Source organism: Amblyomma maculatum, chromosome 3, assembly GCF_055883805.1.
Source record: "Amblyomma maculatum isolate TAMU_Amacu chromosome 3, ASM5588380v1, whole genome shotgun sequence".
In the NCBI taxonomy this organism is placed as follows: domain Eukaryota; kingdom Metazoa; phylum Arthropoda; class Arachnida; order Ixodida; family Ixodidae; genus Amblyomma; species Amblyomma maculatum.
In genome coordinates, this window is record NC_139346.1 from 119,030,780 (window position 1) to 119,047,729 (window position 16,950).

The 16,950-nt window shown below is 44.1% G+C and overlaps 1 protein-coding gene across 1 annotated transcript in view; it reads right to left on the reverse strand.

Annotated features, from left to right (window-relative positions):
- Nucleotides 1-657: 657 nt before the first annotated feature.
- Nucleotides 658-16,950, reverse strand: part of LOC146195818 (uncharacterized) — a 95,138-nt gene continuing 78,845 nt past the window's right edge. Inside the window, exon 3 of the mRNA XM_084596871.1 lies at nucleotides 658-838. Within this exon, the coding sequence (XP_084452997.1) occupies nucleotides 658-838 (181 nt within the window). The remainder of the gene's footprint in view (nucleotides 839-16,950) is intronic.

Sequence of the window (16,950 nt, forward strand, 5' to 3'; positions counted from 1 at the left end):
GCTTGTGAACGAGTCAGTCAGTTCGTCAGTGTTTTGCGACATGTTCGCCTGTGCTTTGGCTGGACTCCCGGGGATCACCCGCTGCTGGCAAGCCCACGGACTTTCAAGGGAGCGGCGCTCGTCTCGTATGGCGGCCACATCGTGACTCTTGAGGCGTCGGACTGCAACAGTGCCCGGTGAACAATTTGGTGTTTGTTTATGTAACTCTCTCGTGTTTGATCTGTTGTAAAGCCTGTGTTATTGAATCATTCTGTAGTTGCATGCATAGCGTTTGTTATTCTGTGAACCTCTCGTCTGTTCTATTTCAAGTGACCTTGTGTATTCCTTTGTATCGTCTCTTGCCGTGCATAAATTGTGTTTTGTTTGTTACTTCTGACTCCTATCCTTACTCTGGTTTGAACCGGCGACAGCTGGGCACCAAACGACCACCCCCTTCTGTCACTACAAGGTAGTTGGATTCCGGCTGAGCTTGCCACGCAGGTCGAGGGCATCTCCTTTGCGACCGGAACAGCTACCCCCACTCACTCAAAGGGTGTCTGGGAGTGTGCGCACCGTTAAGGGCGCATCGTTAATAATACCCCCTAATTATTAATGGGTGACAGCCGCTCCACGCGCCCCACATGCAAAGGAAGACTGAGCGGCTTCTCGCGCAGCGCCTTATGAGCGGCGCCGGTGGCATTTGGTCGAGGAGACCAGTAAAGCTTCCGCTTTGAAGTGCACTCCACTTTGGCAGTTTCCTACAGATTCTGCGATGACATGTTCTCTTGTAAGAAACATAACAACGCCGTTGCAGACCCGGCATTGTCGGATGACCTTCGCTGTCGCACGGGCCTGGACGCTTCAAAAGTGACACAGACACAAACACTGAGGAAACAATCAAATGCTAATGTACTAAAAATTGATGTCTTTAATGAAAATCCCAGTAGGTGAGCAGAACTGAAGTTGCACACAGCCAGGCCAAATTAGGCGTGGTCTTCATTTATAACGAACTTTGACACAGGCAGTGTATTCTGTCTTAATTAGAATTTGTACAGCATCTTCCGCAGATTTCTACTTTTAAATCGCCCTGAGTCTAAGTCGCTAGGTATTGCAACTGCTTTTTTTTTCCAAGGATGCAGGCTCGATTATAGCTGCTGCGGCCACAGTTTCCAAGAGAGAGAAATACAGGGCGCCCGTATGCTTTAAAGTGTGAATGAGTGGTAAAGAGCCTGGTCTTCCGTTACAGTACCTCACGTGGCTGATCACATTAAGGGCTTAAACAAAAGCAAACTGCGTGCCTCCATGCAGATGTATACCGTTTTGCAGTTTATACATTTGTTAATTTCATTTACTTACTTATGCATAGCGCAGGCCTAACGAAGGGGCTATTGCTGGAGTGCTACATGAAGCAAATGAAAATACAAAAGTCCAAGGAAAAGCAGCACATAATAAAGCATATAAATCAAAATCAAATTAGAGAAGGCAAAAACAATTACGGCATTCATTAACGTCTTCCTGACAACACTTAGGTAGGCTAATAATCTTTATTCTATTAAATGATGTATGTATGAAAGATAGGTTAGTGTTTGTAATAATTCTATTTGAGAAAAAAATGTCTCAATTCGAAAATTATGCATGCTAATAACATAGATTTTCGTAGCAATTGATTCCAGCGGGAACGGTTCCAATAAGAAAGAATTTTCTGCTTACAGGATGACAACAATACGACTTTATCACAGCACAATTGTTCAAGCGAAACATCAAAAAATTCCAAAACTTTATGAAAGCTTAATGACGACTTTATAAGTTCTATTTAAGACGAAAACTTCTTTAAAAGCTGAACAATTTTTCAGTTGAAAGGAGCATAGCGGATGCAAACAATTTTCAACAAATCTACATTGTAACGGATCTTGGTTTTCCCTGCGAAGAAAAAAACTCATGTTCCCTCGCCATCCAACATTCGCCTTTGTATTTACCCTCAATAAAGCAAACATTTTTCTAGTATTCAAATACAATGAAGGTTTCGGTCTGGATGTGCTGTGAGTATCGTTGAATTACTAAATATGGCTTGCTACATCTTAAAATTAGGCCTGATAATATTTTGACAGTCCCTAAACATAGCCTTATATCACTGTGATTTATGGAGTAACAAAATACTACGAATCGTCTGCCTAAGGTAAACAGTTGCACGGCCTCCTACAGAAATATTTACCTGTGTAGGTATCTTCCTTAGAGCTTTCTGAGGACAATGGACCCATGTCATTATATTGTTCTGAAATGTCGATGAAAAAAAAATTTAAACTTGGGCAAACAATATTTTATTTCTGTCAAAAGTTTTATTGCTGTAATATTGTGCTACGGGAATAAAGTTACATCCAGACCTATTTCGGCTCTTCACGTATTTTTCCTTACATTACGCAAGAAGCTTAAAACTACCTGATGCAACCTGCTTCATTATAATGGCGTTAGCTGTTTGCTTGATGAAGAATTGCCCTGTGATAAAACTAGGCCAATAGTGAGATCATAGAGGGTGGTACAGAGCTTGTTTTCTTTCCTAATGCATTAAGACATCATGAGAATTTGGTACAAGCCAAATAATTTGCGCAGCACATCTGCTTTCTTGATCCTACCTTGAAAAACAACCAAGACTACAGTTGCTAAAAGGCAAATGTGGAAGCATTATGAGTTCTTGTCGTCCTGGCGGCATATGAAATTCTGTTGGTGATCCCTATAAACCTGCACATTCATATATAGTCGAAGAAATCTGCGTAGTGAGAGAACAGCCCACTCGTAATAACTCCAGTTTTTTTGTTTTTGGCTTCGCGGCGTTGTGCTTTGTCATGTGGTGCGCTTTGAAAACCCCTCATTGGAATGATTATATATATATATATATATATATATATATATATATATATATATATATATATATATATATATATATATATATATATATATATATGTACATTCTTGCTCAAAAGCAAAACATGGCACGTTTCTGTGCTCTCGCATGTTGCTTGAATTTCATGAACTTTTCATATATAACATCGTACAATATCTACTAAAACTAAAATACAATTAAAGGCAAAATCGGTTGAGCTATGAAGCCTGCCTCTTGTTCTGCCTATCTGCAGTTCAACAACAGGCTCCACGACGGCTTTTAGTCTTTGTCAGAAGTATCCAGGCTGCATGTTTTGCTTCTAACTTGTATTACAACGCTATTAACCATTTCTAGACAATCACAGCTCGTTAAGAAGTGAGAACAGATGCTGGCCTTTTGTTTTCGCAGATTGAAAGTTTCTAGTGTGGCATGAATTTACTACCACGTGGCCGAGAATCATGCTCTGCCGCGTGGTTAGCTTTAACAAAGACAGTACATAACACAGAATGAGCGAAAGCAGCATACAAAAATACCGAGATTAAGTCAAATTGTGTTAAAATGAGTGCACCCTGCACGTTCTGCTTTGTAATTTTGAGTCTAACAAGCTAAGAAGTGCACGACGACAGGTGTTCATAAAGGCATCAAAGCAACGTCAAAATCCTGTTATCAAATCTTACTTAGTATCTGTCTACGTAATAACCAGGAGCCATCTGCAATACATGTTCTGGCTACGCCAGTGGCGTGTCTTTGGTTTCCAGTATCATCCATTGAAAATAAAGGCTACCATTAGGCAAGCTGTGCGTTCTGGAAGCAAACGTTCCCTTTCTATTGAATGCATTAAACTGTAAAACATGGTATTATGTGTACTTTGTTCATGGCATGAAATGCTTTCGGTTCTGGATTGTAAGAAGACATGAAAATGGCGACTTTTGAGGAACCACCTGGATGACTCAGTGGTTAGGGTCCTCAACTGCTGTATCAGAGGACGCAGGCACAGTCATGGCCGTGGCCGCTGGGATGGAGCCTAATGACAGTACCAAGATATAAGATTAAAGCGATAGGAGGGTAAGATACTAATGACCAATTTAAAGCTATACTAAGAGTGCGGAAAGTTTACTATACAAGACAATTTCATGTTGCATATTATGCATGCTAACAGCAAATTTGGTAATTCCCCATTTATTTAAGCGAAACTGAAAATGTGAAAATATACAATTGTCATTTTCCTTATCGAAACTTTCTCGAAACCTCAGTCACACCGCACACACCACTAGTGGTGGTAAACTGGAGTCTCTGACGGCGACGATCAGCGTCTTCAGCGGAATACCCTGGATATATGTCGCCAACTAGAATACGTTCACACAAATGTCACTTCGGAGCGCAATTACAACATCTGGATTTGCAATCAATAAAAGGTTGGTATTATTGTTACCGTACAGAAATAGACACGTCCAAAAAGACTAACTAACTGTACTGCGATGAGTGGCTTGTAAGCTGTGCTAGAAGAATGAATAATACGACATGCACGGGCAAGTAAAATCAATCCCATTTGTTTACGATGTCCTGCTAATTGGCGACCACTGTTACTGCGGCGTCAAAAAATTCCTGCTTTGTTGCACGCCTTCTTTCGAAAGATTAAAACTCGTATCCACCAAAAGGAGGCTAATATAGCAAATTTTAGGTATCGCGTATTTGGATTTACCGCTCCAGTGCTATTCAGGCTATAATCTCAGCCGCAGTTTAGTGTTCAGAAAATTTAAATCACGAGGTGTTTTTATAGCGTGCTGCGATCACATACAACAAAGGTACATTGCTCTATCTTTATCGAAAAGCGGTCTTATGGATAGAACCGAACCCGCGTCCAACGTATGAGCAGTTAAGCGTACGAAATACTGAGCCAGCGTACAACGGAACATTTATGAATGTTTGGAGTTTGGAGTTAAAGTTTATTTATTTTTTTTTACAAGAAAGGTGAAGCCAAGGCAAAAGGCTGCAAGCCTGACTGGGCCTTGGCTCCCAAAACAGATAACAACAGACAACAGCACACACCTCTTGTGTATAGAAAAAAAAAAAACATTATGCAACACTTACATAGGATATGTAAAAAATATGAATACATGCAGTATTCATTGGATATACAAATCAACCGATACGCTGTCAGTAACATAAATATGTACACTAAAAGCAAAAAATATTTACACAAAATGATTACATATGAGAAAAATACAGTTACTACCACCATTGAAATTATAGGGGATATACATTTAAATATTGTTTTACGTTCTTTTTAGTTAGTTCGAGTAATAGGTACAAGTTTTTTTCGTGTTCGCAGGTCATACGTTACTGTAGATCTATCAGGTAGAGTAGTGTATACAGCCTATTATGGTGAATGTACTGCATAAGACGAAAGTAGTAAATCTGATTAGCGGCTGATAGGGCATATTTTTTAATAAAGGTTCTATAGGCAAGTCGCGCGGTATACCGTAATAACCTTCAATAGCTCGAAGAGCTTTTTTTGGAGAACAAGCAACTTATTAATATTTGTAGAAGTTGTGGTTCCCCATATGAGAATACAGTACGTTAGTTTGGAATAAAAAAGAGCATAATAAATTGAAATTTTTAACCAAACGGGTACCAAATTAGAAATTCTGTAAAGACACCCTGCAATTCTACTCAAGTATTTTACTAAATGTAAAATGTGCGTATTCCATGAAAGGTTTTCATTGAACCAAACGCCTAGAAACTTGTGATTCGTAACTTGCTTTATAACGTGGCTGTTATATTTTTTTTACTATACTACATTGAAAGTGGTGTTGGTTGGCCTAAATATCATGTAGGTAGTCTTAATAAGATTCAAACCGAGTTTATTTGCCCTCAACCAAATCTCTAAATTGTTTAAATATTCATTGACCGTAATTTCTAATCTAGACAAGGCACAGTCGGTAAAAAAAAAATATTGGTATCATCCGCGTACATGATCAAATCAGGGAAGTTAGGAATATTTGTGATATCATTAATATACACTATAAATAACAATGGTCCCAGAATTGATCCTTGGGGAACACCTTGCCGTATAACCATGTTAGTAGGGCAGCAGTTATCAACTCGTACAAAGTGTAGCCTGTTCCACAGATAACTTCTTAATAAACTTAGTGGCACACCACGGACTCCATAATCAGCCAATTTACTTAATAAAATTCATGTTGTACACAATCAAATGCTTTTCAAAAATCCAGGAATAAACCAAAGGTATATTTCCGACATTCAATGCTATCATTTATTTTTCCTTTTATGGTTAACAATGCTTGTTCAGCGCACCTTCGCTTCACAAACCCATACTGAAAGCTGGTTATAATGCTGTATTTGTGAAAGAACTTTTCGAGCCTAGTATTGATTACTCCCTCGAACACTTTGGATTATACGGGCAATATGGAAATTGGACGATAATTAGAGTTTTCATTCTTATTTCCACCTTTATATACCGGGCATACTCTAGCTATCTTTAACTGATTAGGGAACGTTCCAGTTTGAAGCATTAGGTTAATGATATACGTCAGGACATCACATATAAGCATTGATACGTGTTTTAGTGGCGATACTTTGATATCATCATGCCCTGCTGATGCGTTATCTTTCAAGTTTTTAATTAAATTATTTACTTCTTTTGTAGTTGCAAAATAAATGTTAACAGAATTTGGTAATGGATTAATCAAATTTGAGTACGTTGTACATAACACTGGATTATTGAAAGCTGCGTTACCAACGTTAACAAAGAACTCATTCATAGGTGTGGCTAAGTCGGTGCCAGTCATTATCCCATTACTGGTAGTTACTCCTACGTAATCGGAGCGCGTTTTTCTATTGAGTAAATTATTTACTTGATGCCACAATTTCCTTGCATCATTACGCAGCTGTGAAAAGCGATCAACATAGTAATTGGATTTGGCACTTTTTAGCTCCTTATTTAATTTATTTCTGTATTTCTTGTATTCAGTAAAAATATCAGCATTTTTAGTCTCAATAAATCTATGGTACATCTTATTTTTTATCTTAATTTTCTCGTATAGCGCTTTAGTAATCCATGCTTTTCTAAACTTCTTACTTTTCACCTTTTTGTCTTTCAGCGGAAATGCTTCATCATAATATGCTAGAAATTTGCGAATGAAGCCTTCGTATGCGTCATTTACATCGCTCGTCTCATATATTATCCCAAGAAGCACTCTCGATGAGTAATTTGAATTTATCGAGGGATCTTTCATTTATATCTCTTACCTTATAAGAAAACGCGGAAATGTTTTTCTTATTCATTCTAAGAGGAACAAAACAAAAAACAGGTAGATGGTCGCTGATGTCATTAGTAAACACACCAAACATGGTTTCAGAAACTAACACATTTGTAACGCAGATATCTGGCAAGGTAGAAGTAGTTGGAGTTATTCTTGTCGGTAAGGTTATGTTGTTAGAACACGCATATGTATGAATGATACTGTTTAGTTCCCCGTGAAATGTTATTATCGGAACTTATATTTTTGTTAACATCACCCATAAGAGCAAAAGGAAGCTTGGTGGAACTCAGGAATTCCATTAGATTTTCCAAGAACCGGAAAAAGTAGGATCTGCTGCCAGCAGGTGGTCTGTATATTGTAGCAACCATAATGTGGGGCAATGTTATTAAAAAACATTCAACATTTGGCGTCATGATTGAAAAATCTTCTATTATGCTGTGCGCACACACAGATTTTTACATAAATTGCAACACCACCGCCTCTGCCACTTGACCTATGTAAACCGTTGTAATTATAACCAGGAAACGAAACATGATCGTCATTACAAGTCAGCCAGGTCTCAGTAAACTAAAGTGCATCAAAGTTTACTTTTAAAGATTCCAAAAACAACGTGGGGCAATCGCTTTTATTCTTCATGCTACGAGCATTGATATGAATTGCAGAAAATCTAGTTTTGTCTGGGCCAAACAGTAGGTTGAAAGCATCATTATTATAATACTGACATGAGGGTTCAAAGTCCATGGAAAAATATCAACAACGATATATCTCTACAGATGCACAGATTATTCAGTCATCTTCTCCAAATCAGACAGATCACGGATCCTCAGCACATTCCCCGTCTCATTCTGGCGCGCAAGAACCTTACATCCAGAGGTCCAAACAAATTTCCATCCCACTTGCCTTTTGTGAGCAATAGCAGCTCCGAGCAACTTTTTGTTGGCTTGTGTGTGCGTGTGTGTGTGTGTGTGTGTGTGTGTGTGTGTGTGTGTGTGTGTGTGTGTGTGTGTGTCGATGTGGCTCATTAACAAACACTGGCTCTCTCCCAGAAAAACCAAGTTTATCGTTTGAAATCCTTTGTTTCCAGGCTTTGTAAAGAAAGGCATGTCGCTTGTCCCTTTTCACAAATCGAACTAGAATATTGGTCTCGGAATTTTGTGTCGGAACCGTGTGACACGTGTCGATGTCCGCTTCAGAGACAGGCTTGTCAATTAGTTCCCCAATTTTCATTACAATGTCCACTGGGCTTTCATCTGAGTCCACACCTTTTATCTCCAAGTTGTTCAGGCGGCTATATTGTTCAAGCTCATTTACTCTTTCGGTCAAGCGCTTGTTTTCCTTTCTGAGGTCTTCATTACATTTCAAAAGCTCAGCAATTTCTTTTCTGAGTGCTTTAACGTCTGTGCTAATTACTTTTGTTTCATCATACGTATCGCTACAGAACTTGACACTATCCTTGACACTGCGCAGTTCATGCCTCATTTCTCGTTTAAAATCCTCAAGTGCTTTCATGAACTCCTTAGACATGTTTGAAGATTTCACTTCACTGTACAAGTCTCAAACAAGGTTCAAGTTTGGCAGCAGTGCGCAAAAAGCAGCGTGAAAAAGGCGCTATAAATGAATAACTCGCTTACCTGCAAAAGCAGGAAAAGTTAGGTGTGATGCATGCAACGTGCGCACTGCTGCCAAACTGAAGAGCAGATCGATGCGGTGTCCGTTTTAAAGGCAGCTCACAGAGGAAGTCCCACGCAGACCGGTCGTCGCAGCCAGAACTGTAATACGCTTATCACTGCGGTGACGCGGTTGTGCTCACCCGTAGACGATATACCGGTCTCGATCTTGTTCCACGATGTAGGAGCAGCGTCGTAACAATGCTGCAAAAGCAGGAAAAGTAGGTGTGATGCATGCAACGTGCGCACTGCTGCCAAACTGAAGAGCAGATCGATGCGGTGTCCGTTTTAAAGGCAGCTCACAGCGGAAGTCCCACGCAGAACGGTCGTCGCAGCCAGAACTGTAATACGCTTATCACTGCGGTGACGCGGTGGTGCTCACCCGTAGACGATATACCGGTCTCGATCTTGTTCCACGATAAAGGAGCAGCGTCGTAACAATGCTGTAAAAGCAGGAAAAGTTAGGCGTGATGCATGCAACGTGCGCACTGCTGCCAATTACGCGACCACATAATCAGAATGTTCGCTAATGTCTAGCCCGCGCTGAAGGAGTCTATCTTGAATGTGGTGGATTTCAGTGCACGTCGCTTGCCACCTAAAAATGGCTCTGGTATTTTATTGGTTAATTATCAAAAACAAGAATCTCCTGCAAAGTGACAAGAACAGCGGTCTTAAAGTGAGTCATAAGTGGTCAGAAAGAAGGTCAGAAGTGGGGCATTATCAGATGAGATGAACTGCAAGCTCCTTGTTGAAACGGTATTTGAGCGCCATTAAAGAACCGCACAGGGTCCACTTGCGATTAGAGAGGCCATAGATGAACGATCAGCACACTGTCTGTTCTCTCCCTGATGAATTATAGCTACCATATCTAATTAGAGTGGTATTACGTTTCTCCCTTACACGCCAAACACGCAGCTTTTCTAGAAGGAAACCTCCATCCAGCACGCGGGGGCGTACCGCCCTGTCACAGACGCGGGGGTTTCCGGTAACGCAGATACCGGGTCCTTTGGGGGGGATATAAATGGTGACTGGGCTTCGAAGCTCACCACGGGGAAGTTGCCCTATCGGCCAGCCGCGCGGCTTAGATGTCGCTGCGGGACGATGAGAAGAGGGGAGGCTAGTAGCGGCCCAGATATGACGAAAAACCTGTGCAATTAAGGGAATAACAGTTAGTAGGCCCGAGATTATTTCCGGCAGAGTCCGGTTCATGGACCTGCGCCTGAGTATGAAGCATCATCGCACATAAAACTCAGAGCTGGAACCCATGAAAGCACTCGGTGGGCTAAGTAGCCGCCGGAGCAAATAATCCCCTTGAATCGACTGGTCCAGAGACCCGGACGAAACCGGGTGTATTCTGGAGGGGCCCCAAATTCGCCACCCCCACATTAGGTTATCTCTTGTCTCTGCGTCGGTGCCTGGGTGCGCCTGGTGAGTGGGTTGCATTCCCGGAAGCGGGGCCGCATATTCCAAAGATTTTGGGACGCTATCTGTGCTAGCAAGACAGGCCATAAGGGAAGCCAATAAATATTAGAAACTCATGGCAAAAACTCGCTGTCCCCAGATCCCATCTAACTAACCCTAACCCATCCCTCACTCCCATTTCCCATCCTATTTCGCTACTTCCCGTGGGAGATCAGGGGCGTCTCCATGGGCCCGTACTCTGGCTGTGGGTCGCTGTAGTTGCATCCCGCTTTTTAATTAATAACTTCTACTCAGAACCTCTCGAACGGTTGGACCTGTTCACTTATATTGCCAATTCCAGAACTTTCTCTACCCGCGATACTTTAGTGATGCGGGAGGAGTTTGTCATTGGACTCCATCTTACTCAATCTCTCTTCATCGCCACGTGCGTATTGTTCCCTACTCCTAGTTCTGATTGCCGGAATCCCTGTTATAAGGTTCATATTGTCACAATCGCTCCGATTCCCTGTAAATTGAGCGATAGGTCGCTTCACGTAGACCCAAACGAATTATGCCGCAACACTGACACTACATTACTCATGTTTAAGGGATATGAAAACGCTTTTGACTCAGTTCTCAATCACGTCTGAGTGGAAATTTGTGAATTTCAAAAGCCATTAGGGTTTTTCAAGTTCCGTAAAAGAGCAGTCAGGAGAATCGCTCGGTACTAATAATCATCAACAGCAGGACTATACCCACTGCAGGGCGAATGCCTCTCACATATAACTCCAATTAACCCAAATCTGTGCAAGCTGCATCCACGTGACCCCTAGGAACTTCATAACGTTATCTTACCACCGAACTTACTGCTACCCTCGGCTAAGCTCACCTTCCCTACATGCCAATCAAATTTGTTGCCCTAAACAACCATCGGTTATCTTCTCTTCACGTGACATACTCTGCAATGCTCATTACTTGGAAATACAGCTCTTGAAGACAAAACAGAATGGATGCACGTGCGCTACCGTTTTTCGTTGTCTTCAAAGCGCTGTATATCCATGCTGATGAACAAACTCGTCCGAACATCTAAACTGATCCAGCCACCTTCTTAATCTTGATTTCAACTAGAATATCATTAACACGAGTGATTTCGCTCACGCACTCTGCACGTTGCTAAAAAAGTTACATCGACCATTTTTCGTTTCATAGACTTCGGTGTTGTCCTCAACATGAGTAGGACCCTTCTTATTAGCCTCCTCGTTTCAGCTATATATGTCACGGCACATCACATTACTTTATTACCTCAAGGACCCATGGTTTGCAAGTATTACATCAGGGGTTGGTACATGTATGAACATTATATTCAAAATAAACATATTTTTGGTTATATATGGTAGTTACATTAATTACGGAATGTGGGTGGGCAGGTGATTTCAGCAATGTCGTGTGGAAGGCCATTCCAGTCTACACCTGAGCGAGGAAATAATGATGCCGCAAACGTTTTAGTATGGGATTGTGGACGGGCAACTTGCAGAGGATGACCACTGCAGGGTACAGCTAAGATGCAACTATTGTATACTCCCCTCTTAAGCGATACCAGTAAGCTGCTAGTCACAGACTTCGAGTACATGCCAAATGCGCTTCATCTCGATCATATTATACCAGTTATTTCCATTGCATGCTCCTAAGGAGACATATTCGCCTACCATTTTCTGTGCTTCGCTTCCTATTGTGATCAGCTGTTCGTTCCCGAGGCTGATAAACATTACCTTAGGCGTATGCACATTGGTTTTCAAGCGTAGCTTTCTGTTTTTCCTATCTTGGTCATCAGCCCTAGTTTAGAGTTCATTCCCCGAGCTGCTTAGCAAGGCCATATTATCAGCTAACCGCAAAATTACTGAGGTATTATATGCCTCAACACTTATCTAACTGCTCATATTCCAAGTCTGAATACTTCCAATACGAAAGCTGTGAATATATTTTGGGGTATCGTGTCCCTACGCCTTACACCTTTCTTCATAGGAATTTTGTTATTTTCTTTATACAGAAATATGGTGGCGGTGCAGCCACTATAGATATCTTCCAGTAATGTCAAATACTGCTCTACCACACCCTGATTTCGCAATGTCTCCATGACTGCCGGGGTTTCTACTGAGTCAAATGCTTTTTCATATTCAATGATGCCATATATAAGGGCTGGTTACATACCGAGCATTTTTCGATGAAATTATTGATTGTATAGATATAAACCAAAGTAATGTACACTTTCGGAAATCGGTTTGATCTTTTGCTTGATTGAAGTCTAAGGTTGTCCTGATTCTGTTAGTGACTGCCTTTGCAAATAACATATATAACAGATCTAACATATATAACAGATACATAGCAGATAATCATGTAATTTTTCCAACCCTTAGCGTGCCCGTTTTATGAATTAAGGTAATGTTAGCGTTCTTCCTTGATTAGGGTACCGTAGATGAGAGAAGGCATTGCGTGTACAGTGTGCCCAGTTTTCCTAGCATAATATTTCTGCCGTTCTTCAATAAATCTGTAGCTACCTCATCCTCCCCTGCCTTTTCCTCTTTTCGTAGTTTCTAAAGCTTTCTTAACATCGCCGTTCATCACTGGCGGAACGTGTCACTGCTTTTCATAATTGCCAACCTAATTTTGTCCTTACCACTTTGGCTACACTATCAATCAGTGCAGAAATGCTCTACTATTAGTGACACATGCCATTCATAGAAGACCAAGATTTGAACGGGCGATTCGGAGAAGACGACGAAGAAAAAACGGTGCTCCGCTTTCGTGCTGACCTGACTAGTTGTAGGTGTTCTTCGGTGCCAGAGTGCTAGAGCGCCTTCTGTGTAACGTTACGTTACAAATCTGGTTGATGAATTGCCGGGTATCAATCCAGTCCTGCATAATCAACCTGTCACTACGGAGCTTACCCCCGTACATCAAAGTCTCGGCCGCCGCCTACGTGGAGAGCCCCTTGAATTCGGACCCCTTCCGGCCGCTACATGGACGACGCACCCTCAGACGGCCGTAGAACCTGCTGCAATGACATCTGAGAGCAGGCTTCCCACCCAAGACCTGTGTCATCAGCCGCGAACACCCCCCTCTTTTCATGGAGACGTGTTCGAGGACGCCCAGGACTGGCTTGAGACCTACGAGCGAGTCGCTCGTTACAACGGGTGGACTGATGAGCGTAAGCTCCACAATGTGTACTTCGCTCTTGAAGAGTCTGCACGGACATGATTTGAAAACCATGAGGCTGCCTTCCCATCCTGGGCAGCCTTCTGTCGTGATTTCAAAGCCACGTTTCCTAGCGCCGACCGCCGGGAGCGAGCAGAAGCTGCGCTACACCCGCGCATTCAGCGCCAGTACGAGAGCGTGCGTATGTTCTTTGAGTACATGACACGCCTTTTCAAGCGTGCAGACCCACAAATGCCAGAAGATAAGAAGCTACGTCACATGATGCGGGGCGTTAAACAAGAAATGTTTGGCGGGACTGGTGCGCAGTACACCACGCTCTGTGGCGGAGTTTCTCAGCGAGGCAGCGACCATGGAGACAACGCTGCAACACCGAGCCCGTCAGTACAACCGTGACGTGAACATCATTAGGCCCGGCGCACCCCCTGTGGATGTCGGCAGTGACATGGACGCACTACACAATCTCATCCTTTCTGTCGTGCGGGAGGAACTGCACGCGCTCCGGATGCCTTGCAACACAGCATCTTTTCCTTCATTGGCTGAAGTCGTCCGGGACGAGGTGCGTATGGCAGCTCAGCAAGTTGCTGACGTTCCTCAGAAGCGCGTTCCCCACCAGACGTCGACGCGAGGCCCACCTACGCGTCCGTCCTAAGTAAGGCTCCCCCGCCGGACCATAGTATCAACGCCGCAGCTCCAGCAATGGAGCCGCAGGGTCCTCACATGGAGGACCTCGCATGGAGCCGCATGCAGCCTCGCTACTCTCCTCCGCCAATCTACCAGCCACCCCTTAAAAGTCAAGTGTGGCGGCCCAGGGAGCGTCGGCCCCTGTGCTATCATTGCGGGGAAGCCACTCACCTTCACCGGGCGTGCCCGTACCGCCGCGTCAACATGCGGGGTTTTGCCTCGGAGGACCTCTACCCTCGGAATACCAAGCGGCCTACTGAGATTGCAAGCGACCTTGCAGCGCGGCAGTATCCCGTCACGTCCGGTTACCAAGAGCGTCGGTCTACGTCCCCGACGAGCTACCGTTCGACAAGTCCCCACTCTTCCCGACGCCGCTCCTCTCCAAGCCCTAGCCGGGAAAACTAATACCAGCGGCCTTCGGAGGCAGGGTCGCTGATGTCGGGAAATGTGAAGATCCTCCGTCATCGTCAGGCGGACCCGACGAGATTTCGCTTGTGTCAGGTAGCGACAGCATCCGGCATACTACCTCCGATTTATGTGTAACAATTGATGGAGTGGATGTCACTGCGTTACTCGACACTGGTGCCGATTATTCAGTAATGAGCCGTGGTCTCGCCCGAGAATATAAGAAAGTTTGACACATTTGTCCGGCCCGAAAACTCTCCCGGCGGGAAGTCACTTGATTGAACCTGCAGGCAATTGCACAGCGCGGGTCGGCATCCGTGGTTTTGTGTATGTCGGAGAATTTATCGTGCTTCCTGAGTGTTCGAAAGACTTGATCCTTGGTCTAGACTTTCTCCAGACCAACGGCGCTGTCATTGACCTGAAAGAAGAGCGTGTATCCTTTTCGACGAAACAAGCCGTGGCGCGCATTGCAAACGAAGATCCGGGTCTGAACGTTTTGCGTATAGTCGACGATGACGTGAGGGTTCCGGCACGTTCTGGTGTGTTGGTTCTTGTAAAACATGACTTATTCCACGATTACGAGGGCATCGCGGATGGGCACCTTCCGCTACTACTCGAGAAGGAATTAGCCGTTGCTCGAGGACTCGTACAACTCCAGAACAGTTGTGCTACTGTCCTCCTGACAAATTTTGCTAAGGAGATGCGGCACATCGCCAAGGACACGGCTGTTGCCGTCCTTCACGATGTTACTGCCTTGCCTCATTTATGCACCGCCGGAGCGAACCCTAAAGAAGAGGCCGCACCTTGTCATGCTCTGCAAACCGTTAAAATTAACCCCGACTTGAGGCCCGATCAGAGGAATCTTCTCTCGGCTCTTCTGAGCGATTTCGCAGACTGCTTCGCCACAGGCTCTAAGGTTGGTCGTACTCCTGTCGCCAAGAACCGCATCATCACCGATGAGACCACGTTGCAGGTATGCCAGCGCCCGTACCGGGTTTCTCCTAAGGAACGTGACGCCAATAAAACGCAAGTGGATGAAATGCTTGCGGACGACGGGATCCAGCCTTCGACGAGCCCATGGGCGTCGCCAGTGGTCCTTGTCAAAAAGAAAGATGGCACTATGAGATTCTGTGTCGATTACCGAAAGGAAAATAACGTGACTAAAAAGGACGTCTATCCGCTGCCCAGGATTGATGATGCCCTCGACCGACTACGCGACGCCAGGTACTTCTCCTCATTAGACCTCAAAAGCGGATACTGGCAAATCGAGGTGGATCAGAGAGACCGAGAGAAGACTGCATTTGTGACGCCCGACGGCTTATACGAGTTTAAGGTGCTTCCGTTTGGTCTTTGCTCTGCACCGGCCACGTTCCAACGTATGATGGACACGGTTTTATGAGGTCTGAAGTGGCAGTCGTGCATGGTGTATTTAGATGACGTTATTTTCTCGCCTACTTTCGAGCAACACTTGGAACCGGTTGCGCATCGTGCTCCAAGCACTGAAATGCGCGCAATTAACGATCAAGCCTGAGAAATGCCACTTTGCTTTCAAGGAACTACGCTTTCTCGGCCATGTTGTCAGTGCACAGGGCGTTCTCCCTGTTCTCGAGAAGACTACCGCAGTGTCAAATTTTCCGCGACCCACCGACAAAAAGGCACTTCGACGATTTCTAGGTCTTTGTTCATAATACCGATGCTTCGTCTAAGCTTTTTCTAAGATAGCTGAACCACTGACAGCACTAACCAGAGAAGACATACACTTCCTGTGGGGAGACAATCAAGAACAAGCCTTCCAGGAGCTTAGAGGCCGCCTACACAGACCCCCAATACTCGCCCATTTCGATGAAGACGCCGCAACCGACGTACATAATGACGCCAGCAACGTTGGCCTCGGCGCGATACTTATTCGGTGGCAAGGCGGAGTAGAACGGGTTATCGCCTACGCACGCCGAACACTCACGATCGGAGGCGAACTATTCGACAACGGAGAAGGAGTGCCTTGCGGTAATCTGGGTCATCAGCAAGTTTCGACCATATTTGTATGGACGACTCTTCCGTATTGTCAGTGACCATCATTCCTTATGCCGGCTAGTAAGCTTTAAAGATCCGTTTAGACGCCTAGCTCGTTGGAGCCTCCGTCTTCAAGAGTATGACGTCATTGTTGTCTATAAGTCGGGACATAAACACTAAGATGCGGATTGCTTGTCACGCGCGCCATTGAACTCCACTGCAGTGGAAAACGCCGACGATTTTCCCTGTATTGGGGCCATTACCCAATCCCATATGGCTGACTTTCAACGCAAGGACCCGGAGCTGGCACCGCTCGTCGATTATCTGGAAGGACGCGGTGGTAGAGTACCGATTGTTTTTGGTCGTGGCTTGCAGTAATACGCTTTACGAAGTGGAGTTCTTTACAAGCGCAATTTTGAAAGATCAAAAG